A 25,968-nucleotide genomic window follows, 5' to 3' on the forward strand; every position below is an offset into this window, starting at 1 on the left:
ATCTTAGTAATAAACACCTTTTATGCTTTTTTTCCATACATAGTCTCATTTGATAGTCACAGGAAACCTTTGAGGCTTAAAGGGCAAATATTATTACCCCCATTTTACAGCTGAGAAGACTGAAGTTCAAAAGGGTAATAAATGAAAACACTTGGGAGTCAGGAACTGGATCTGAGTCCTGGTTCTGTGAGTCCATGTCTTAACCTCTTGAACTTAAGTTTGTTTCTCTATAAAATGGACATAATGAAACCCCATTTTACAATGTCATTATGAAGACTAAATGAACGGATACATGTGAAAGATAACGTATAAGATACTATGTAAATTTTCATTCTGCACTGATGATGGAGATCGTGGTAGGGCTATTTAAACACTCACATTGAAAAACTAGAATGGTAGGAAGACTCATCCATATGATATGAGAAAATGGCACGTTTAGGAAATGGGGAATGTTTAGCATAGAGAAAAATCAGAAGAAAGGTATTAGATGTCAGATATTTTCTAAAAGACTCGGGTTCTGAAGAGTAGATTTCATTCAATTTAAAGAACTCTGCAGTGAGTCTCCTTGTTACTGGAGTTTTTCAAGCAAAGACGATACCACTACATGTTAGGAATATTGCAGAGAGGCTTCACCCCTCTCACATCATTTTATACTCTGAGGCTCTATTATTGAAATCTAACAAATTTTCAGTAAAAGATTCCTGGTCACTGATTTTAAAGTCTGAGAAGCACTAATGATAAGTCCCGTAACTGGATAAAAATGATCTAAAAGCTGACTTTAAAAAAAAAAAAATTCATTTAGCAATCATTTATTAAGCACTTAGCACATTGCAAGATAATGTTCTAGGTACCAAGGCATTTTTTAAAAGCCATCTCTAGTGTTTTGCTGCTTGAACATAGAAGATTCTATTCTGTTTTCAGTCATTCTTTCACCTCTTAAATGCACTGTGTCAGTCTTGATCTTAGCAGGTCTAGTAAGGGAAGTAATAAAATGTTAACATTGCCCACTACTATGTTCTTATTATTCCAACTAATTTAGTTTCCAATTTTATTGGAATTTTTCTGCATAAAATTTAATTCTCCGGGGTAGACTCAAAATATGTTGAAATGACCTACAAAAAGAAAGGGAAAATAGATCACCTAGTACAAAATATGTTTTTGCATCCTAGGCTCTTGAGGATAAAATATCGTTAGATGAGTAATGTGTCAGAATCTTAATGCTATTTAAACATACGGATGAGTGCATTGTGTGTGTTTTGTGTATTTAAAGTTGAGATATTTGTTGAAACAGAGTCTTTCATTTGGTGTACTTCATGGTGATTTATCATAATAGACTGCTTTAAATCATCTGAAATAGCAAGACATCTGAATTTCAACAATAACTTCCCCAAGGCTAGAAAAGTCAGCGGGAGCTCAAACTGCTAGGTAGACATTTTTTTTTTTTTTTTCCGAAACTCATATGCAAGTGTAAAACTTTTATGAGGCTGCTTTAACGAGACCCTTTGGGATTTAGGGTTATTTATCTAAATTCTTATTAAATGTGAAAACTTTTCTGTTTAACCCTGTAAAGCAAAACTGATTCTAACAGTACTGAAAGCTGGAAGAATGGATATCGTTCTGCAGACTGACTCAAAAATAAAGTTTAGAGACTTTGGGTCTAGTGTCTTCAGCATGGACATTATGGTAATGGAATAGCGACAGCAAAGTCAGTATTTCCAAGTCTTCTTTAATTAAAAAATAAAACAACATAGCTCTACTATGCCGGTGATAGAGGGTTTGACATGGCTTATTAAAGTGACTTCCGGTTGTGCAGCACTGTTTCCCAGAGTACTCCAGAATCTCTATTGGAGTCAAGTTGTCCCAGGACTCTGTTGCTTGGTACAAGGTCTGTCAGCACCTTTATTTATGACATCTGCACTTGTTAAAGTGTATCTGTGGTTTCCACCCTCCTTCACTGAGAAGTGGGGCATGGGAGAGAGGTTATTTCTAAGATTAATGTGCCAGAATCACTCTGTACATAACCCAGGGGAAGAGCTGGAGTTGCTGCAGGAAAAATTTTGTAATCTTGAAACGTGTTCAGCTTCTTTGTTAGGTATGTTCTGGTTTGATGAGTCTGAGTCCTGCAGTAAATCTATTCTTAGACAGACCCTGGGAGCTAGGATTTTAAATTATCTGTAATGCAGTACAATTTTAGGGAGTAAGGACATTATGAGGGGAGAAAGGAAATGTTACAAAATCAGGGTCAAGATCTTCTGCAGACTGTTCAAAGCTTTTCAGAGTCAATTTAGCTTTGGTGTGTCCAGTCCAGTTGGCAAAAATTTTAAGATGAAAAGGTGGGTGGATAAATGGATGAACGCTTGGACAGAAAGTTTGGGTAGAGAGATGAACGGACAGCTAAAACTACTTAATTGTTATCGGCAATGTGATTGTTGGTAAATAAGTTTCTATGCTACAGAGTGACAAAAAAAGTGGATAAACAGACATAGCTGAAGGAGATCATGGTAAATGCAGAATTTTGAGGACATTTATAAAATGATCAAAAATGAAAACTGTTAGCCAGAGAGTACTTTTGGATTTTTTTTTTAAGGGTCTTAACTTCAACACTTAACCTTAACAGTACTGATGTAAGTCATTGGAAATAATACATCGCTTAGTGGAGTCTGGGGACTTCTGAGTTACCACCTGTTTCACAGGAAGTAGAAATGCTTCCAAGACAATAGAGAGAGGAATAAGAGTGTAAAGTACACAGATGATCTTTCTAAGGAGGGAAGTACAGAAGCACCAGCTGGCAATCATGGTTTAGAATGTGAAGGAGACAAAGGGTAAGCGCCAACAGAGACGATGATGGCAGAAACATTGGCTGAAGGACATAGATAGAGGCAATACAAGTATAACAATTTAAATAGGTCAGGAAATGTCAAAATGAACTTAAGTTTAGGCACTTCTAAAAGAATCTCAAAGCAGTTGCAAATGGGAAGAAGACTGCATGTACACTTGGTTTTAACTCTGACTTGAGCAGCTGTTTTAACAGTTGAGTTGCTAGGCACTGTCAGGAATAGAATATTTTAATTTTGGAGAAACCCAACTGTTAAAACAGCTGTTTGGGTTGATTAAACTTAAGCTGGCTCAGCTTAGGTTGCAAGACCTAATGGGATCACAGCACCAGGCAGATTGGCTATTATTATGATTTTATTGGACATTACGAAAATATGAACCGATGCTAGGCTGAGTGTTAGGTTGGATACTGACTTCCCAAAGAAGTTAGATCCCCTGGTTTGTTTTGGCAAAATGCTAAGGCAAATAACATGGGCTTTTACCTTTTCCCAATTTCATGGAAAATACCTTCAGTAATTTTGCCTTATATTCCTTGGATGCAAGCTTTCATCTTGGCACCTAAAGAAAAAGGGGGAGTTCCTTAGTTTTATTATCAACTTTTAATAGATATTACACCTGCTGAAGTCGCCTCAAGTAGTCATTTACATTATTTACTTTGTATCCTTTGTTATCTAAGAATCCTATTAATAGCAACCACCAAGTTTGTCAATTTGTAGGCAACACATTTTTAATATCTGGAACAACTTGAGTGATAGTAACAGTGCTTAAAATCTTGAATGCCAGATTCACCATCTCAAGTACCTTTTTCTCATGGAAAAGACTACTGACTGGGTCAGTTTCAGGTAAATTAAAAATTTAAAGTATTTGTTAAGATAATTTGATTTCTTGCATAAAAAACAAATTTTGCTTGATGTAATGTTAATATATATTTTAAACATTCAAAGATAGGTTGTATTTCACATATTTCCAAAATGAAAATACTTTACTTTTTATATGATCACCAAAATAGTCATTAATGTAAACATTTGAAACTGCAGGAAAATATAGTGAAAGAGAACAAGCAGAATTCTTATAATCTCGATATCCACAGAAAAGAGCTATCAACTTTTTGATACCCTTCCTTGCATACATCTCCTTATGTACATATATACAGAGAGCTATAGTTAGAAAATTTTACTTTTCACAAATTAATTTTAGCTATATGTGTTCTTTATTTTGCTTTTGCTTTTTAACTTGTCAAAATATTGTGACTGTCTTTCCATGTCAATGTAGATCTACAGTCATTGTCTTAATTTTTACGGGTTTCATACTTTGAAGCAGTGACTTATTTTTGCTAGTTTCTAAAGCTCAGTGTTGTAAGTAATTAGAAAGCAGAATTAAAGCAGAATTAGAAAGCTTGGCATGTGCATAAAAGATGAACTGAGGTTTTAAAAGTATAATTTTGCTAACTTTCACTGAAAAATATACTTTTTGTTTTTACTAACCTAAAGCAAGTTTGTATATTTTGAATGTTTGTATTAATAAATTAACAAAAAATACTTTGGTTATAAATGAAATATTTTTGTTATTTTAAAATAAAAAATCAATAAGCTTTTTATAGTTGGATCAAGAACCATTATTTTACTTTCTTCCTATTTCCTAGGCTAAAAAATACAAACTTTCCTCATTTTAACATTCATTAAAAAATTTCTTACTATAGTATGAATTGGTTCAAAGAATGTTGATTATTTTTATATCACAGTATTATGTATTGCTGTTTTAAAAATGGAACGAGTTAGCCTTTCTAACTCTTCTAACACTCGTAAAATTCAGGTGATTAACTACCTTTCCAGTTTCTGAGAATAACTTTTAAAATCTTTGTAGAATACTAATTCTTGAATAACCTGTATTTAACACCTGCCCCCCTACCCTCAGTTATACACACACATACAGTGTACATGGATGATTACCCACATTTTAAGTGTCTTTAAAAAAAAAAAAAAAAAGCAATACCATTTTTTACTAATTTATACTGGGAAATGCAACTGTCAGATGAGCTGGATGTTACTTGAATATAACCAAAGCATCTTCTGACTGTAACCCCACAAGGGTGGAGGAGGGATTAGAATGAAATGATTAAAAATCTACTTAATGAACAGGGAAAGTTGGATATTTCGTTGGAAGCTCTATAAGCTGACAAGCCCATCTTTCCAACAAAGATGAATGTACCTTCCATTCCAACAAGACAATATATACCTTTAAGGATTCCAGACCATCATATTGGCCAGTAACGGCATTCTCTGATTTAAACAATGCTTGCATAGGCAATTTCACTGTTTTTTGTTTTTGTTTTTTTTTAATTAAATGTACTGGAGTGACTTTGGTTAATAAAATTATACAGGTTTTAAGTATACAATTCTATAATACATCATCTGTATATTGCATTGTGTGCTCACCACACATAGTCTAGTCTCCCTCCATCACCATATATTTGACCCCTTTTACCCTCTTCTTCCTCCCCGAACCTCCTTCCCTCTGGTAACCACCATACTGTTGTTTGTGTCTATGAGTTTTTGTTTATCTTGTTTGTTTATTGCTTTCTATTTTATATCCCACATGTGAGTGAAATCATATTGTTCTCAACTTTTTCTTATTTCACTTAGCATGATAGTCTCAAGATCCATCCATGTTGTCTCAAATGGCACTATTTCATCTTGTGTCATCTCCATTGTATATATACCATATTTTCTTTATCCAGTCATCTGTTAAAGGACACTTTTGTTGTTTCCATGTCTTGGCCACCGTGAGTAGTGCTGCAGTGACCATAGGGGTACATACATCTTTATGAATAAATGTTTTCAAAATTTTCACATACAGATTTAATGCAATCCCCATCAAAATCCCAATGGCATTTTTTTTTAAAGAAATAGAACAAAAGGTCATCAGGTTTGTATGGAACCACAAAACACCCTGAATAGTCAAAGCAATCCTGACAAAAAAGAACAAGGCCAGAGGTATCACACTCCTTGACTTCAAATTATATTACAAAGCAACAGTAATCAAAACAGCATCGTATTGGCAGAAAAACAGACAAAGGCCAATGGTCAGACTTGAGAACCTAGAAATAAACCCACTTACATATGGGCAAATAATTTTCAACAAAAGAGCCAAAAACATACAATGGAGAAAAGAAAGCTTCTTCAATAAGTGGTGTGGGGAAAATTGGAAAGCCACAGCAAAAGAATGAAACTGGACTGCTATTTGTCATTATCACAAAAATTAACTCAAAATAGATCAAAGACCTAAATATAAGAGCTGAAACAATAAAATGCATAGAAGAAAGCATAGGTACTAAACTTATGGACCTTGGTCTTAGAGAGGATTTTATGAATTTAACCTCAAAGGCAAAGGAAGGGAAGTAAAAGCAAAAATAAGTGAACAGGACTACTTCAAACTAAAAAGCTTCTGCACAACAAAAGAGACCATCAACAAAACAAAGAGGCAACCAGCCAAATGGGAGACGATATTTGCAAAACACAACTCTGGTAAGGGGCTAACATCTGAAATATACAAAGAACTCAGACAACTCAACAACAAAAAAGCAAGCAATCCAATTTAAAAAATGAGCAGAAGACCTGAACAGACACTTCTCCCAAGAAGACCTACAAATGACCAACAGACATATGAAAAGATGCTCAACTTCACTAGCTATTTGGGAAATGCAAATTAAAGCCACAATGAAATACCACCTCACACCTGTTAGAATGGCTCCTATTAACAAGACAAGTATTAACAGGTATCGGGGAGGTTGTAGAGAAAAAGGAAACTTCCCCCACTGCTGGTAGGAATGCAAATTAGTATAGTTGCTGTGGAAAACAGTACAGAGGTACAGAAGCTCCTCAAAAAACTAAAAATAGAATTACCATATGACCCAGCAATCCCTCTTCTGGGTATCTACCGGAAAAATTTAAGTGTCTTTTTCATACTTTGGTACCAAATGTTGAGAAAAGTCTCTCCAAAATGAACAGAATGTAGAATACTGAAAGCCAGCTATCAGAAATACCTTATTTCAAGGGTGTAAAGAGAAGCTACATATTTAATAATATGTTTAAAAACTGTGGTATTCTGAGGTTTCAGTGAAATTCCTCTTAGGTTCCAAGAGCTTCCATTTAACAGTATTTGGTTCTGCCTTGGAAAAATGTAGTCAAATACTTCCCTCTTTGAAAGATGATCTTTTAGGAGATAGCTCTTAATCCATAAGATCTTTGAATAAAACTTTGCCAATGTCTATAATCAGATGTCGTTAGGGTCAGCTAACGGGAAAATGATAGATATAAAATCTAGGAGACTGTCAGGCCTGACCTGGTATGTCTTATTGTTTATTTTGTTAAGGTTCCTATGAATGAAATTGTTACAAGGGGATTGAATTTAAGAGGTAGAAATGAATTTTTTCATTTCAAAATTTTTCATTTCAAGATAATTTCAAAATTGATTCTCTTACCTTACTTGCAATGAGTGTGGCCAGTTGGGCTTTCACTCTACCAGAGTTACAGTGACTTGCGCCTTCACAATGTCTGAAGTCTTAAACAGGACATTTTCTAAAATCAAGGACTCTTGCTCAGGGAACATGAGTAGGTTAGTGATCTTGGCATTTGGATTCGCATCTCTCATGGAGCGACAAACTTTCTGTCGTTAGGATTTGTGTTGTAATAGATCAGAGAGAATCACTTATGACTTGGGGTTATGCAGTTTAGTTACTAATATCTTAGATACCAAGACTGGCCAGGCCTTGTTCATCTGAGCTTACACCCTTGCCAACCAACCTCTTGTGAAGGAAGGCTGGATGGATTTCCAAGAGAAGGCCATCTGAAAGAGGGCACAGGAAGGTGTGTGTAAGAGAAGCCAGGGATACTAGAGACTGTGGTATTCTATAAAGGCAGGGGAGAGGGTTGGATCTGGTGCAAACCACCAGGATACATCCCCTTCTGAAGCCATGGGCTCGTAGCGCTCCAGTACATCATATTTCTCTTTTCTGCTGAGACCAAACATGGTTTCACTGTACATCTCAACACAGTCACTGCCAGTCAGTTTGAATTGAAAAATGAATAAAACCTATTTGTTACACCAGGCCTAGAAAATAATAAAAGACGAAAAGGTCTTCAACCCTTGTTTTGTACTTTATGCATCACACTTTTACATCCACATTGACAAAGGACTTGAACTGTGAGACACAGTGGGTAGTGTTGACTAATGAACATCTGAGCTGTGGCCCCCTGGTGAGACACAGAATTCTGTGATGCCCAGTGTGAGGTTTACTTATGAGAATGTTATTAGCGTGGATCTAATTTATTATATCTCAACCTTCGTACATTAACTTCCAGTTACTCAGGAAAGTGATTAAGGATGGGAAGTACATTTCTCAGCCTTCTTTTCAACTGACTTCCTCTGGTAATGGAAAGTGGTAAAAACGTGAACCAGGATGCTTTCCTCTTTAAAGACCCTTTGAAAACCTTTCCTAAATGGTTAAACATTAATATGCTAACCAAAATATTATGATATATAGTTAGTTTACAATAGAACTGTTTTTAATGTTTTATGAAGAATGGTAAATTAGAAATCAGATTTTAACCTAAAAGTAATCGTTCTTACGCTTTCAAGGTCCATGAACCTTGAAAACATGTTAAGTGGAGGAAGCCAGACAAAAAAGACCACACAGTGTATGATTCTATTTATATGAAATGAGAAATGAGGACATGAGTGGGCTTGGGGAATGGGTGGTCTGAGAAACACTCAAAATTATGTGCAGAATTTTCTTTGTGTAAATGAGTGCTGTGTGGGAAGAGAGCCTGTAGTTTTAATCATATTATCATAGGGACCTTTGACCTTTAAATGGTTTAAAAATCACTACTTAAAAGCCTTTTGAAAAATGAATTTGTGCTTTTTGTCCTCCTTTTATAATTATGTAGGAGTTCTTTCTATCATAGAGGTTTCTGCCTTCTGCCTGTGATTTTTTTAAAAGATTTTTTTATTACCAATACAATTTTTTAAAATTATAAAACCCTTATGGCTTACGGGATTGTTGTAGTTTCTTAAATTTTCTGGAAATCTTTTTTATTGATTTTTTACATTTATGTTTTTAATACATCTTGCATTTAATTTTGAATATGATACAAGATAGGTTTTTTAGTTTTCTTGCATAAATCTACTTCGCACATTTGAAATTTTCTGTAACAAAAAGTTTTAGAAAATCTGAAGGAATAGGTTGTCTCTCTTCAGATGGGCTTCTTTTAGATGAGCATTTCTAATGATATCACTTCTTATGAAATTTCTAGCAGGCGTGTTTACAATAGTGGGTTCTCTCCTTTAATGAAAGTGTTGCCAGTCTAATTCCTATGTTCTCAACAACTGGTATCTTACTATATAATGCAGGCATTTATAGACAACAAAATCTTTTGTTATTTTTTGGCATGAATTTAATACACTTAATTTCGAGATTGCCTTGTTGGTGTCTTATTTAAAGCAGAACCATTTTATGTTACATGGGGAATATCATGCCTTGACAAGCTTATAAGTGGTCTTACGGACAAAGTCTGAAAGCCATAATTTTTAGTAATTCTGTACTAAATTTCTTTTCTCAAGAGCCCTTTAAGTCAAAGAGAATTGAAGAACAATTTTGACGTTTGTGATTTAAAAGCTCAAACTTTCTCTGTAATTTTCAAAGAAACTACTGTAATTTCAAAGAAACACTGTTCATTACTTAATAAACCTTATTTTGAAATTCATAAGCATTAGATGGTATAATATGTACATTTTTCAGGTTCTATTTTTATGAATTAATACTTGTAAAATATTTTAATGTATGGAGTTAATATGGCTTATCATAACAGATATACCAGTATAGTTAGCTGTTTCAGAATTTTATGTTCTTGAGATTTCGTAAGAATTTTTAAAATTTTGATTCCTTGTCCTAAGTATGTATTAAATAGTTGTGTGTTTATAATGATTCTAGTACTAAGTTGTGATGATTTACTTGTTTTGGTATTTTGAGAGCTTAAATTGATGGGCTTATCACTGTGATAGCTTTGAAATTGAATTTTAAAAATCCGCAGGTATAAACAATGTTATATTTTAACACCATTAATAAGTTCTTTGCTTTCTTAGGTCTTCTTAGAACTGAAGAACCCAAAACAACTACTAAAATATGAGGAACATCAGATTTAAATTAAATATTTTTATCTTGAGCTCTCCTATGCTGTATTATTTTGTCTTCCTTATGCAATTAGGTTTGCCTCATTTGAAATATTTTAATTTTTGGTAGAGTTGCTATATCATTTCTATTTGTCATTTTCACCTATTACATTAAACTACCTTTATGTTTCCACAAGACTATATCACCTTTCTATTTTCTTAAATTCTTTCTTAATATTGATTGGTGGTTGATTCATTCTCAATTTCACCATTTTTGTTAGAAGTGATGGAAAGTGCTTTTTCCCCCTTTTCTTTGCCTACTTAAAAATAGATAGGTCATCCATGGTTGCTTCTCTAGGGGATTTTGTCAGGGCACAAGTTGAGAAATAAGGATGGTGTGTCCTCTGCTTGCATTTTGGTCTCTTAAACTGAGGTCACCTGGCTGACAGCCCTGGTCTCCTAGGAAAGCTTTTCTCTCTCTCACTACTTTGAAAGTTACAGGAATAGGATTCAATGGATGTTAACTTCGTTGTTCATTTTGAAGTACTTATCTGCTTGATTTTATAGTGGAAGATTACTGATTTAGATCTAATAGTCTATGTTATCTTTGCAGAAAGTACCAGAAATAAACCAAATCTGGATTATTGTAATCCTATGTTTTTTAAAATGTTTATATCATTAATATAAATTTGTACTGATATTTGAGCCATGTGTGGATAGGTTCAAGTATCACCGCTGGCTTAACACATGGCCTACATTCCACATAAAGTGATTGTTTTAAGATAAACTGAATTTTAAGTATGCCAGACCATTTGTCCCTCTTTCCTTCCTGCTCTTTTTTCTTTATTTTTTTCTAACTAAATTAAAAAAAATATGTATGAAAAGATTAACTGAAGTTTTTGGGACAAGTTACCCATAGTTCTACTTTCCAAAACAGCTATTTTTATTTTTCATGTAGTATTACTTTCTCTCTTGGTTCACATATATGGATGTTTCATGTTATTAAAATAATATTTTATGCAATTAAAATTATAGAGAAAATTTATAAATTTTAACATTAAAAACTAGATCCTGGGGCTAATGAAAATTATACTGAGGGAAAAGGACACGATGCATATTAGGAATTTGAGCCATATTAGGTACAGCTGTGTTGTCTAATTGCAAAAATAAGTTTGTTCAAGTTATTTAAAAATGAGGTGTCCTACGGTATCTAAAACTCACTCCAATGACATATTTGCCATTGGGCTTTTCAATTTTATTGATTATAATTAGTTAAAAAATAACTAGTGTACTTTTGCTTCTTTTATGGCATTGTAAAAAGAGAATGAGATTTAAATGGAGAGGATTATGCTTGAATTTCTTTTCCATCACTTGCTGACTATGTGATCAGAACAACATTCCTCACCTTTCTGAGCTTCTTCAACAGGCAAAAAAAAAAAGTTGAATCATAGAATAATTTAAGGATTAGATTTAAAATGCCAATCTTGGATTTACTACCATGCAATTGTTTGTAATTACATAGAGTCATGAATAACTAACGTGTATAGGTAATTTGTCTTTTCTTTGTGACTATGTTTACCATTAATGTAATGAATGTCCTTTTGTATAAATTTTGGTGGTTTAATACAGTGGGTAGGTTGTGTATGAACTCTAGGATCTTAGGAAGAAACTAGGCCTGTCTAAGAGTACTTGTCCAAGATTACTTGCTGGTGGGTGACAAGGTTGTGCTGATGTAGTTTAATTTCTATTTGAGTATCCATTTTGTTAAGTCATACCATAACCATTTAGCAGCGTGTTGACACCTTTATGCAGCATTTAAACATTCCTTTGTCTACACCAGAAATCACATCTCTATCATTAACTTTTTCTGATTATAAAAATAACACTTTAAAATAAGAAAGCATGAGGAAGAAAATTTTAAAAAAGGTTATTATTTCCCTCTGTTCGAAATAACCATTTATATTTATTGTATTACCTCCATAATCTTTTTTCTCATTACATAACTATTTTGCTTACCATGACGTATGGGTGTTTTCCCATGTCCATCTTTATCTTTCATATTCAACTTTTACTATATATATATATATATATATATATATATATATATATATATATATATACACACACACACATATATACATATATATACATACACACATATATACACATATGTGTGTGTGTGTGTGTGTATATATATATATATGAAGTAGCAGCTTAAGGATAAAGCTGCTTCTTCTAGAAAAACAAAAATGCTCTTAATTGTATATTTTACAAGCTAAAGAGTTAACATACAGAAGAAATAGGCTTTAGCAGATTCAGTTACGTGTGGTTTGCTTAGAGAGGATGATGGTATGTATAGTGCTCAACGATCAGAGTGGCATAATGGGCAGAGCATAGGCTTTGGATGTGCTGAGTAGAGTGAATCCTGGTTCCATCACCCACTGGCTGTGCAATGGTGGATAATCCCATAACCTCCCTGGTTTTTGGTTTCTTCCATCTTTAATTGGGGATGAACAATGCCTGACATTCAAGGCAACTGTAGGAATAGAGACAGTGACTATAAATAAAATACCTGGCCCACTGTCTGAACACGTTAGGCAGAGGGTAAACCCAAGGCCTAAAACTTACAAATGTAAGTATACATAGAGAGCATGCTATAGCCATAATAAACTAAAATAACTGGTCTAAAAATATTTATTTGTACAATGTACCATTTCCCCTTTCTCTTACTGATATATTATTGCCAAAAGAGGGGTAGCAAATGATGCAAAGGTGACACTGCTTCAAAGACCATCTCACTTGGCAGGGTCCTTACTGAGGAGCTCCAGCAGCACCCAGCCTGGCTGGATGTGTGCAGCATGACAGGCCTGGCTTAGGTTTTGAGGACTCACAGATGAGTTCCCAAGGGACAGTCACAATCCAGAGCAATGTCAAGTTACCTTTGCTGCAAGAGATCCAATTCGGAAAAAGCAAAAACCTTGTCAGTGCGTTTTTTAAAAAAATTCGGAATGAAAATAGTGAGCCCTGTTGTGGGTGCTGGGGAGGATGGCATAAATTCTGAAAACTTAAATTACTTATTGAAAATACAAATATATTCAATTTTTCACTTACAATAAGTGATTATAAGTGGAAAAATTGTATTTCTTTTAGCCAGTAAAAGGTTAATATCTGGGTGTTTTAGGAAAAACAACACTAATCTAAGTTGTATTTCCACGTTAGACTGCAGAGCTGGAGGAATCCACGGGCTATGGTTCCTCATGTCTGATCTCGGATGAATCAGAGATGGAGACACAGCTCAAATCAGAATACAAGTAGGGTGGTGGTAAGTGTTGTAATAGATACAACTATGGTATTAAGCAAGTAGTTAATTCTTATAACGGAAATAGGAGGATGTCTCCAAGGAAATGATAATTCAGTGGGTCTTGCAGGATGAACAGTTCACCAAGAAGACTAACACCCTTCCGGGCCCAGAAAACTGATGAGAAATGGTGTGTAATGTAGTGCAGTTCAGAGCATAGAAAGTAACGATGAGGTTTGTGGAGGACATGAGGAAGGGGCTAGAAGAAGGAGCTTGGAGCCTCTGCATTAGTGGTACATTTGACTTCACCAAAGATGGGGAAAATTTTTATTTCCATTCGAGGGAAATGTTGAGAACATTATATAATTAGTAAAAGTCAATCAATATAAAATGATAAATTTTAAAACACCGAAAAGACACAAAAGCTGTGTGCTTGCTGAAACAGACGATTTTTTTTAGGACCGTGTCCTAAAAAGTGGGCAGTGTCCTGTTGCAGTCCATCTAGAAGGCAAATGCTTCAAAGAAGTGTTAACTCTGCACCCCACAACAGAAGTGTATCAGTGTAATAAGTAACCTTAGGGACACAGCTAAACCACCTGCTATGACTTGTTATATAAAGTGTTAAAATCCATTATGCCCACAACTATGTATGCTCTCTAAACTTCCAGAATTCACCACTGACTTGGTTAAAAGGCACCTTTTCAGAGAGAAGTTTATAGAAAGGCAAATATATACATACAGCACACACACACACACACACACACACAATTTCTCTTTGAAAATCAGGACAGTGATCAGAGACACTTTGGTGGGGGCACAGGCAGGAAATATTCAAATACTGAAGAGGTGATAGCTTAAGACTCATGCTATTCTTATTATGTTTTTTCTCATGATTTCCTGATTTTTCCCTTTACTTTAAGCACTAGATGGGAAGTTAGGAAACCAGGATTCCAGACACAGCCATATCATTTTCTAAACATCTGCCTCATCTCACATAAGTCCCTTTACTTTTCTAGCCCTCGGTTTCCTCATCTCTCAAATGAAAGGATTTTTAAATCTCTTCCATAGCAGAGCTGCTTCACAGGCCACTTCACAGGAAAGTGAAGGGAGCCTCCTGCCAACCTTTCCCCTTCTAACAGCAGCTTTGCTTTCATTTATGTTATAAACAGGGCCTTTTACAAGATTTTTAATAAAAGGATTCTACCACTTTTTAAAAAGTCTGAAAATCACTGAACTGGATGTTCCATGTGGTATACCCAGCTCAGAAATAATTTTTACATTTCTGGAATGGGAATAACTATGGTTGTATTTTATAGGTATACTGGGGTTTGAACAAGATATTGCATATAAAATAGGACATAGAACATAGGAAGCATTCAATGCATTAACTATTATTCTCGGCAATGCCAATCAGGTCCCTCACAAGTAAAACTGCATTTCATATGACTTTTAAACTTTGAGTATAAAATGTTTACCTGAAAAAATTGCCTAATCCGTCTGTTATATACCAAAAACACTATAAAACGTCGTAGACACTTACTATGTGTATTTATAGTATAATCATTTTTTTGTGTGTGCATTGCTTTTTCCTCAAACAACTGAAAGTTTTCTTCTACATCATATTTTTGAATAATTATGAGCAGATGCTATTATGATATTGACCATATCGCTGTATTTCAGGCTTGTCAGCTCATGGGACAATGACATCAGCGTCCACTCTCTAACCTTGCCCTCTGCAACATGCTTGGAGCTGCTTTTGATACTGTCGAGGAATAATGCCACGCTACCTCTGACTCTTCGCTGTATGAATTCTTTTCAGGTAAGGAATGGCTCGTTTAGCAGGTGTGTTTTCTCAGTTTTACTTGTAATTGTTTTCTAAGCATCCTGTCTTTCACCGGAGATAGTCCATGAAAACCCACATTTCCACAAAACAATATACTAAGCACAATGCTTAGTATTGCCTTGTACTGCCTTGTCTATCTCTTTTAAATAAATGAACACATGGAGGCTCAAAATTGACTAGGTGATTGTCTACTAGTGGCAGGACCCATATCTCGCTCCCTCCAGGGTTTGTTCTCTTAATCTTCATCAGCCCTGCTTCTGAGAGAAAAGGCAAGAACATTTGACAAAGACACTTGTGAATGCCACGTCCCTTATTTCCCCTAGAACAAACATTTTCATCCGTTTTCAGTGGCTCTGCTTCATTTCGCTTGCAGTCAAATTTCCAAATGGAAGTTTAACAGCAATGGTGTTCTACCTGCTCTCAGCACCTGTTCCCTTTCTCCCTAGACCCTCCCTCGTTGCTTTCCCATTCCTCTGGCTATTTATCTGTGCTCCTCGTAAAGGACATGGTCAGAACAGAACAGAACAAACAGAACAGCACATGTGAAGTGTCCAGCAGGAAGATCCCTTCCCTGGTGGGCAGCTCATTGTCAATGAAGTGGCAAATGTTAACTAGTCTCTTCAGTTGTGACCCTATAGCTACTGAGTGTAATTGAGCATATCTATGATTCTTAACAATAGAATAATGCTCACAGGCCTTCTGAGGCTGGTGAGGCCACCTGCATTGGTGAGAAATTAATAAACATGGGTTGGTTCTACTTCTGAAGGGTTGCTGATGTATCCTGAGATAACTTGAGGATCGGTGTATATTACTTGCTTTACCTTTATGGGAAAACAAGACGTGGTTTTTCCTATGAATTATAGCTCAGGAAATTGGTAAAAAATAAATAAATAAATAAAATAACTGTTCCAATCTAATTTGCATCCATGTTCTCCTGGTTATCTGTTACATTGATTATGTCTGTGATTTTCTTCCTGATATAAATAAATTTTAGACTTTGTGGAGTACCTGTTTTTATTTATCATCCGTTACTCAATTATCAACTTCAATCCTGGATTCAAAGGACCTTAGAGAACACCTTCTCATTTTGTAGGAGAGGAAACTGAGACCCAGAGAGATGGAGTGAGCTGGCCAGGGACCACCAGCATGTTAGAGACAGAGCTGGCCTCCTAGGCTTGTGCCTGGGTGACTGCATCTGCCTCCCACTTGCAGTAGTAGCTGAAGTCCTGAGAGGCAGAGGGGGTATGAGTGGCAGGTGGAGGCCGGTTGTATCTGTCATGGAATGGCCACGACCCCCCTTATTCTGTTGTAATTTATTATGTAATTATTTTGTTCATTTGTGTACTGCCCTGAACCACAAATGATTTAAAATTCTGTCTCTCAATCCTTATTTGTTCTAAGTTTTGCTCTTTGGATTGAACATTGAATAATACAAAAGTTTATATATACCCACAAACTTTTATGGAGAGAGGTAACAAAAAACTTGACAGTGGTTATTTCTGGAGAATAATGCAGAAGAGAATTATTTTTTATTTCATTCCCTCATGCACTGTATGCAATTTTTATATGATGGGTGAGTGGGGAACAAGAGAGACTTCAAGGATTTTAGACAGCATATTGGGGAAGATAAACAGTCACCTGTGTGTGATATAAACTGAGAATAATTGTATTACAAAGTAGCCTCAGTACAAGTCTTGAAGAGATTAAAGGTAAAAGAGTAATCTACCCAAATGTGGAGGGTTTGTGAGGAGGCCCAGTCTGCATGTCTTCTCCATGGGACAGAGGCCATGTTGCCCCTCCAAGGATCTCAGCTCAGGCTCAGGGAAACACATGGACATGAAAGCCTGGGACTGCTCTTGGTGGTATTAATGTTCTCTCCTAAAACTTTAATCACAGGGCCTCTTAAAGTTGTCAGGATGTTAATTACAGAATGTCCCTCTTTATTAGTGATTATATTCATCTGATTTCAGTCCATTTGCTAAATATTATTGTCAGAAGCACATACATTTCCCAATTTCTAAGGCACAAGTTCATGGACAATGTCTGCTAAAAAGGTTTGTCCCAAGTGCTAGTCTTAGAAAGATGCATTCTTATCAGGAATAGACCAGGAATTGCTCTAAAATAAAGGATTAATGAAGAGGGGGAGGACTTCTATCAGTATTGGAATGAAATGCTCTGCTTCTTCATCTTCGTAACACCTCCTGAATCATTTATTACAATAGCGAGGAATGGGGCTGCTAATTTTGCCTGTATTTGGGATTTACTTTTTCAGTTGGGAACTCACTTTAATGTAATTTTTTAAAGTGCTGTGCTGCAAGAGTTGTAAAATAATAGAATGACATTTGTTAAAGATACCATCTTTACATTTCTAGTTCTCTTACATTGTAGGCCGAGTCAGTTAATGCTTCTTTTTTTTTTTTTTTTTTTTTTTGGTAAAAATGTTATTTTCAGTTCCATGGATTCAAATTGCACTCCTGCTTGAGCTGTTGTTACTGCCAGATCCCAAAAGGAGAGGTTTATCTTATTAATTAGAGCTATTAACGTATATGAAATTCTAACTTCTTAAGCATTTAACATTCAACATTTCTCTCAATAGGGATAGCTTCTGGTGGATTTGTTATAATTTTAACTTCCACCATGCTGCAGTACCTTTATCTCCCTAGTGTGATGATGAGTAAACAGAACATAGGATTTGGTTGAGAATCACTGATGTATTGCTAGACACATACTATAGTTGTTGTTGTAGTCCCAGGAAGAAGGATGGGCTTATCATAGCACTCTGCTTAAAATTCTTCCATGACTTTTTATGGCAGTGAGAATAAAGTCTAAGCATATTTTCCTGGCCAATAAGGCCTGGCAACATCTGACCCTGCCTCCCGTTTTGGCCTCATCTCCTACTGTCTCCATCTCACTTACTGTGGTCTAGCCACACTGACTTTATTGCCTGCTCCCTGTCACAACGAGCTGGTGCTGACTTTTGAGTCTGTGCACTAGCTGTTTTCTCTGCTACCGGGAGAATAGTCGGGACCAGACCTTTGCGTGGCTGGGTTCTTCTCGTCTTTCCGGTCTCAGCTCAGGTGTCACCTCCCCCAAGAGGCCTAACCTGACCCCACCTCACTGAGTACCCTCTCCTCATCAGCATATTCTGTAACCTCATCCTGTGTTCTTAATAGCACTTTTACTATCTAAAATGATCTTGTTCATTTATTTTTCCTTTGTTCTTTACTAAAATGTGTGTTAAATGAGAACAGGGAAAATGTCTGTTTCTGTTCAATACTATGTCAACAGAACTTAGAACAGTGCTTGGACATAGGAAGCATTTAATATTGGATGACTGGCGATCGATGGCTGGCTGGGTGGATGGATGCGCAAATAAAATGCAGATGGGCATGGCCGTTTGACATTCTAGAGAAGTCCAAAATACTGAGCTAGGGGGAAACAGAGACATGAGCAGTGCACACTCAGAAGCAGAAGCAGCAGCCCTTTTCCTGCTGAAATAGGTGGACTCAACAGGTAAGATTCAGATTTGAGATAGGTCCACAAGATTGAGCACAGATGGGTATCAGCATTGTAATTACAGCCTGGGGCTTTGTACAAATGAGAAAGACTCAAGAAACAGTTCAGCCTTTGGAAAGAGCTGGCAAGATTCAAGATAAGCAGAGTGACTAATATACAGTACCGGGCTCCCTCTGGGTACTAGAGACCACAGTTATGGGAAACCGGAATGATGCCCAACCTGTGGTGCCAGAAACCAAGGCAAGAGGATTGACGGTCCTCTGGAATGGAGCCGGTTGCCGCCTGCTGCTGTCATGACCGCTGCCAGTTTGATTAAACTCGGTGCGTCAGAACTCGGGGGTGAGGTAACAGAAGGCCATACACACATCCATGTCGCTCGGCGGCAACTAGCTCTTTAACACGAAAGCCCTGCAATGGTGTCTGGAAGGCAGAGCCTTAAGAACAACCAGGTTGAAACCAGGACTGGGCAGGAGCTGCTGGTTTTAATTACTATGCTTTTTTCTTAGACTCCTAGACTACTGTAGCTGGAAGGACCAACTAGTCTAATGACCTTATTTTTTATAGATAAGGGAACAGCTCCAGGAAGGGTAAGTTGATATTGGAAACTGAAACTCTGATTCCTATGCTATGCTTTTTGTGCTACACAGGATGCTGACTTCTCTTCAGTTATAAAGGAGATATTTCTATACTAGCATTTATCTATTCCATGGGACCCAGGTTCCTTAGGATATAAATAGGTGTTACAGAAAACAATCACATATTTAATCATCATGTATTAATAATGCAGATTATAAAGGCTAATATTTATTCAGTGCTTTCCGTATTCCAGGCACTGTTCTCAATGATTTGCACTTATTAGCTCATTGCATTTTCACAAAAATACGATTTCACTGGTACAGAAACTGAGCCAAAGAGATTAACTTGCCCATGCTCACACAACTAGTAAGCGGAGGGGCTTCAAGTACAAAGCCTGGCTCCAGAACCCCCATTCTTAACCACCATGTTACCTTTTAAAATAAGTTTAGTTAAAGATAAATTGTTGTTGTTGTTTTAACTGCAGGGCTTTCAACTGAGCCCTTCATGTGTGTAAAGGGCAGTGTGACCCTCCTAGTTGAAAAATATAATATGACGATTTCCCAATTATACCTAATACAGGAAGACTTTTCTAGGGGCATTTAATGGGATTAATGCTCTGGGAACACAGATGGGGAGACACTGTTCTCTCTGTCAGGTGACCGAGGCAGAGTACTCATAAGCTTATTCATCATGGCAGTCTTGCTTATTTCCAACAGAAGTAGTACTGCAGGTTTAATGTGATTGTCAAGAGGATACCATTTCTTTTTTTTTTTTAGTGACTTGGCAGTTCTCCTTTTAGTCAGGGCCACCTTGGTCAGCATGGTGCAACCAGAATGAGATCTGCATTAACGTTTCTTGGTGCGCACTGAGTCATGCCAGAGGCCCAACAGGCCCCTGGCTGAGATTGCTTTCCCAATCTGCACCTGCTTCCAGCTCTATTTCAACTGGGTCTCATCTACTCTAAACACAGTGTTACTAGGCAGTCACATAGCAAAGGGTTCCATGAATAGATTGAGCTGTCTGGCTCAACTCTGTCTCTCCTAACTTACTTAATTCCCACTGAGAATTCTCAACAGGAGTCTTCCTTGGAAACTTATATCCAACTGAGAGATAAAGAGTGTTCCACAGCGTGGCGAGCTCAGGAAACCTTTGTGTTCATTCCCCCATCTTATCTCATTACCTTTTGCTCCATCCAGGAGGCTCCAGGCCATCCAAACTGTGTGGATGGGATTTTCAAGGGCATAGAGCTCCCAAAATTAAAGCCCCTTTTTTTCCCCAAGGAAAACACAAACATCACGTTTTTTAAAATCTCACACAACCTCCATTTTAAAGGTGCCGAAACTAATGCAGGCAAGTTCATGTAACTAACAAAATGCAGGGCTGTTTCAAACCTAGGTCTTCTGGTTCTGAGTGTGTTATTTATTCCATCTCATGACACTTAATTTTCCCATCCAGCTACTTTTTCACTACCTGTTAAGGTCTATATCAAAAGAGAAGAAGAAAATAACACAGGGAAATTTGGTTTAGTTATTTGCCCATGTGTTGGCCTCTGAGGGGAAAAGCTTTGATTGTATGTATACAAGTTTGAAGTTGTGGTTTAGTTTTTAAACTTTAAATATATATATATAATCTATAGGGACTCCAAGAAATTAGTAGGAAGAAGCCTGGGAACTTTACAGATGAATATCAACAAAGGGGCAGAGAAGAGAAAGTGAAGTTTCCATCTCCACACCACTTTTTCCTATCTACTTTTAGACCTTGCACTACATAAATAGCCTTATCCATTATATGCCATGTTCATCTCTACATATTATCTTTTAAACTAACATTTTATAAAATGATTATAAAAATATAATCATTTAGGATTAAAAAAATTGGAAAACAGAAAAATGTTAAATTAAAAATCACTGGGAATAAAATAAGTATTGACATCTTAGAGCAATTCTTGTTAGTGTTTTTTTATTTTTTATTTATGCTTGTGTATATATATATATATATATATATATATATATATATACACACACACACACACACAAGTGTATTTGATTATAAAATTGGTCTTGTTGGAGATGCTGGGACTCCGTTACTGGCAGTATTCTGCTCTTTCCTCTGTTTCTTGGGTGAAGGCAGTCTTCCCGGAGACTGTCAAAGCCTGTTGGGGATTTTATATATAAAAGTCCTGTTGTCAGGTAAGAGTGGATGGGAAGGGAGGCTGTGAGCCATTCCAGATGTCTATGGGTTTCTGCAGATGTAATCAGGAAGCAGATAGACCTGTATGGATATGGGCTAGAATTTCCACTTGGCTATCGTGGCAGTTCATGTGTGCATTCCAGAGAATTGAGAAGGGAGTGGCATTGACAGTCTCAGGTCCTGGGGTGTGTCAACCTTCCTTTCCTGCTAATGCCTTTACCGTCAGTGGGCAGAGATAATCCGGAGGTAATGCTACTCGTTATATTTAGGGAGTCCAGTCTCAAAGCTAGTGATTACTGCTCTGACTATTTTCAATCTGTCTCCTCAAAACAGGTTTCTGAGAATTCCTTAGCAATTTGGGTGTGAAAGGATGTTGCCTTCTTCCTTCCCTTTAGCCCTGCAGGGCGTTCTGTGGTTTGGGGAAATAAGCAGCTATCTTTCAAGAGGCTGCTCACAATACCTGGTTTCCATACCACAGGCCCTGCTCCTCAGAAATTTGTATCTGCCGGGAAGTTGGGCCTGTGGGCAAAGTGCACGTTCCCAGGACTTCCTTGGCACTGCGCTGTGCCTTGAAGAGCTGCCACTTGTTAGGGGACCCTGATTGGGCCGGGCTCACTCTGGCTTTGGCCTCATTTTGAGAAGCAGGAATGAGGTATAGCCCAGAAAGTCATTGATTCCGTCTTTTGTTTTATTTGCTTGTTTTCAGTATGTTAACTTTTTTTCCCCTGACTTTAAAGGAAATACATATGCATGACAGAAAATGTTGTATGTTTTTCATTAGCAAAACAGTATTTATTTGCACCTGTGTCCTAAAAATATAGAATCTTAAAATTAAACTAACTCCTGCCTAGTCCAATCCAGTCCCTCATGCATGGTGAGGGGAGAAGGCCTGATGACAAGGCCTGGCAGGGTCTGAGCAACCTTTGTCATTTGAAGACACTCAGTGTCCCTGTCTGTACCTCAGTGTCTGAAATAGGCGTGGGGAGGATGAGAGGACAGATAGCATTTCTCTAATTCTGCGTTGAAGGTATTATGGATGGTATTGGTTATTAAATGTCGGTGCCCACGGGAAGCTTTTTGAAAGTTTAGGTTTCTGAATGAGAGCCTGAGAGATTCTGATTCAGTCACTCTGGAGGGGAGCCCAGGAAGCTGCATTATAACAAGCATCCAAAATGTTTCTGATAAAGGTTTTCAAGAACCAAGGTAAGGAACACTTATATGCTAGTAGACGATATTCCCACTAAAGTGAGAAATATAAAGGAAAAAAAAATCTTTTCATTATGACAAGTACCTGGTTACTAGCTCAAATTGCTTAATTATTTTCCTCTTTGCTTCACTTTTCTTTAATACCCTGTGCGTAACAGTCTCCGACTATTGAAGTAAACTGACTCATTGCCATGAAGGTTTTATTTTTTCTTTTACTATTTTTCTTCTACCAAGACCTCTCCCTTTTACACGTAGATGTGTGGTGGACTCCCGGTGTTAGTTACATTTCTAAGTTATCTTTCTGCCGTTCAATGTGAACACCTAGCATCTTAAGGTCTTTTGGTCTCTGGGTTTTCTCCCTCCCTCAGAAATGTGCAGCCTCCACAGCCTCTCCTTCCCACTGCAAGTCTGGTGTGGGGGACACTCACTCACCTTGACATAGGACACCTAAGTCCTAGTCTGAAATCTGCAACCGACTGGACTTGTGACCCTGGTCTAGTCAAGTAACCTCAATGGATCCCAGTTTTCTTTATCTGCTCAGTGAGGGTGTTGGGTTAAATTATAAAGTTCCTTTTAAAGTCATTTTGTCTATTCTCAGCTGTTCCTAATTTATTCACCCAGGCTGAATAACTTTATTCCTTAAAGGGACTGGGTCCTTATTACTTTTGAACATCTTGAAAGTGTTTACCTGATGAAAAGCATAGATAAAGCCACATTGCCTAGATTCTTTTTTTGCTCTCTAAGAGAATGGAGTCTAAGTCTCTGGACCTTCCCATAGCCACAAAGAAGGGTCACAAGTGATGGATGGCATTAGAGTGCCGTCTGTCCCTCTGCTCTTCCTGCCTGAGAAACCCAGGTCAGTCCTTCACGTGGAGGCAGGCACAGGGAAAACTGTCAGGTGGGCTGCGTGTCAGAGAAACGGGAAAGGAAGAGACTTGGAATGTCCTCTTAGCAACCCTTGGTTTCTCTGCTTCCCTCTTCTCTAGCCTCCTTCCGGCTTCTTCTTCCACTTTTGGTTTCGCCTGTTGTTTCTGACTGGATCCTGGTCCTTGAAACATTTGTGTCTTAGGAATTTTCCAGGGGTTTTGTATTTGCATTTATTTTATTTGTAAATCTGGTGGTTCTAAGAGTCTTCTAAATAGTGAGCCTCTCCCCTTGCCTAGAGCTATTAGTAAGAGGACTTGGTTCTTTCCTACACACTGAGCATGGCCGTGTTCAGTCAAGTAGCTCTCTGGTGGAGGGTCTTGCTCCCTTAAAAGGAAGCTAAAGATATATGTATGTCTGCTTCTAGAAACAAAGTGGTATCAAGATTGAAATGACTGAACTCGCTTCTCCCATGGAGGAAGCTACTGTGTTGTTCACAGGAGCTTTTCTGGCCAGAGGGGGAAACAACAGCCTGGGAAGGATGCCAGCCTTACAGGGAATGATGGATTAGACGGTGGAACTGTTCTAAGCCTCCACTGAGAATCACTCGTGAGCCCTCCTAGCAACAAGTAATCGCTTTGGCAGATTGAGAAGATTTAGAAAAGAAAAGGTATTGGGGAACTAGGCCAAAGCAATTGTGAGGAACAAGAATGCAGTTATTTCATTGTCCTTTCGGTCCTCACTCTTGTAGACCTGATATGTGATCCGTATATGGGAGAAAAGCCCCGGTGTGGAGGTGGGAGATGGGACTGGGTTCTGGTTTTGGCTGCAACCAACGTGACTGGGTACAAGTCACTTATCTGCCTAGATCCCAGCTCATTCTCATTCCTCCAGCTCAAAAATCCATTTCAGTAGTTGAAGGATTCACAGTAGTATGAGAGCTTATTGGTTAAGTTAGCCTGGAGAAGAAAGGCTGGCGCGCAGTCTAACATTAACGTCCCCTTAAAGATGAGCACGTTGCTTCTTTCTAGGCGAGACGTTGGGAATGATGGTTGCAGAGGAATGATTATGTTGGGGCAGCAAGGAAAGTATCTCTATCGCTTTAATTGGGACTTCATGCATTTAGCATCCACAGGTAGCATTCAGTAATGTAAGCCTGTGTGATTAATCTGTAGCATACAAGAGGGTATCGGGTGCATTATTCAAAGCTGTAATAACAGAACACAGACGAAATTGGAGTAAAGTCTTGGCCAACTAATGTGCAGGTGCTGATGCCTCTCTTGTCTTTTTAGAGCTGACTGTAGTCTAAAATGAACAACAGCATCCTTCCATGGTCCCAGTGTCTCTGACTCTCTTCCTGCTGGTCTTAAATTATTGTTCCCTTCTCATTTAACTGCAACTTGAAAATCATTTGTAATGGCAATAAACATTTGAGATATTGTCCATCTGAACCATCAGCTGCTTTTCAGCATCAAGTGCCCGAAGTATACTCATGTTTTTCACAGAAATCTGAGCACTGCGAACAGAAGACATGCTCTTGGTGTTATTATTTAAATAGGTGAGTTAAATCTGCCTGCATTATTATGATTTCTAATGTACTTGGACTTCTGTCTACCATCTTTGTGTGTGGGGGTGTGGGTGTGGGGGGCAGTGTATGTGTTTTGGCTGTCAAACTTTATCTTTTTTTTTTCCTTACTTTTTTGTCCTCTGTTGTCTTGATAGTTTTTTATCTTCTTTTATAAGAAATTTTTCTGCTGGCTTGAAAGCAATAGCATGTAGTTTTCTGTTTTTAGTAGTTAGTCTTAAATTGTTTAAATATATAAATAAAAGTTTGCTAGTAAAAACAATATTGTTTGGTATCTTTACGTTTTTCAAACAGGCAAGAACCTTACCATATTTTAACTATTAAGCATAGTTCTTTCCCTCAACCCACGTATTCCCCGTTATCCGCTACTGTTTTGTTTCACTTAAAAAACAAATTAGTAATTTTAAATATTTTAATGTTCATTGCATACATACATACATACATACATACATACATACCATTTTTCTGCTTTTTCTTTTTTTCTTCCATCCCATACCCTTTAGCATTTCTTTCACTGATGGTCTGTGAATGGTAAACTCAGTCTTTCTATGTATAAAATGCCTTCATTTTGTTCACATTCTTGAATGATGACTAAGCTAGATTTAGAATTTGGTACCCTTTATAGTTTGAAAGTCTATCACTCACTGCCTTTTGTTATCTGTTTCTATTGATAAGACAGCTATTATAAGATTATTTTCTGTTCCTCTGAAGAGAATCCATCCTTTTTTATCTGATTGGTCTATAAGATTTTATCTTTGTGCTTGATGTACTGTAGTTTTACTGTGATGTCTAGGTATGGATTTTTTTAAAAAGTGTTCTATTCTCTGAGACCGCTCCATCTATAGACTCCTATCTTTAATTGGTTAATTAGTTCTGAAGAATTGTTAA

At 37.1% G+C, this 25,968-nt stretch overlaps 1 protein-coding gene across 3 annotated transcripts in view; it reads left to right on the forward strand.

The window, feature by feature from the left end:
* UBE3D (ubiquitin protein ligase E3D) overlaps positions 1 to 25,968 on the forward strand; it is a 131,523-nt gene that overhangs the window by 63,699 nt on the left and 41,856 nt on the right. The window contains exons 9-10 of one of the 3 annotated variants that reach the window (XM_074333243.2): positions 14,981 to 15,119; positions 24,965 to 25,053. In XM_074333243.2, the coding sequence (XP_074189344.2) occupies positions 14,981 to 15,119; positions 24,965 to 25,053 (228 nt within the window). Of the gene's footprint in view, positions 1 to 14,980; positions 15,120 to 15,589; positions 16,000 to 24,964; positions 25,054 to 25,968 lie in introns of those variants that run through there. The other 2 variants (XM_074333244.2, XM_019729555.3) reach the window with 2 other exon arrangements.

This window comes from Rhinolophus sinicus, chromosome 2 (genome assembly GCF_057876585.1).
Source record: "Rhinolophus sinicus isolate RSI-liver-muscle chromosome 2, RSI-T2T, whole genome shotgun sequence".
Taxonomy (NCBI): Eukaryota; Metazoa; Chordata; class Mammalia; order Chiroptera; family Rhinolophidae; genus Rhinolophus; species Rhinolophus sinicus.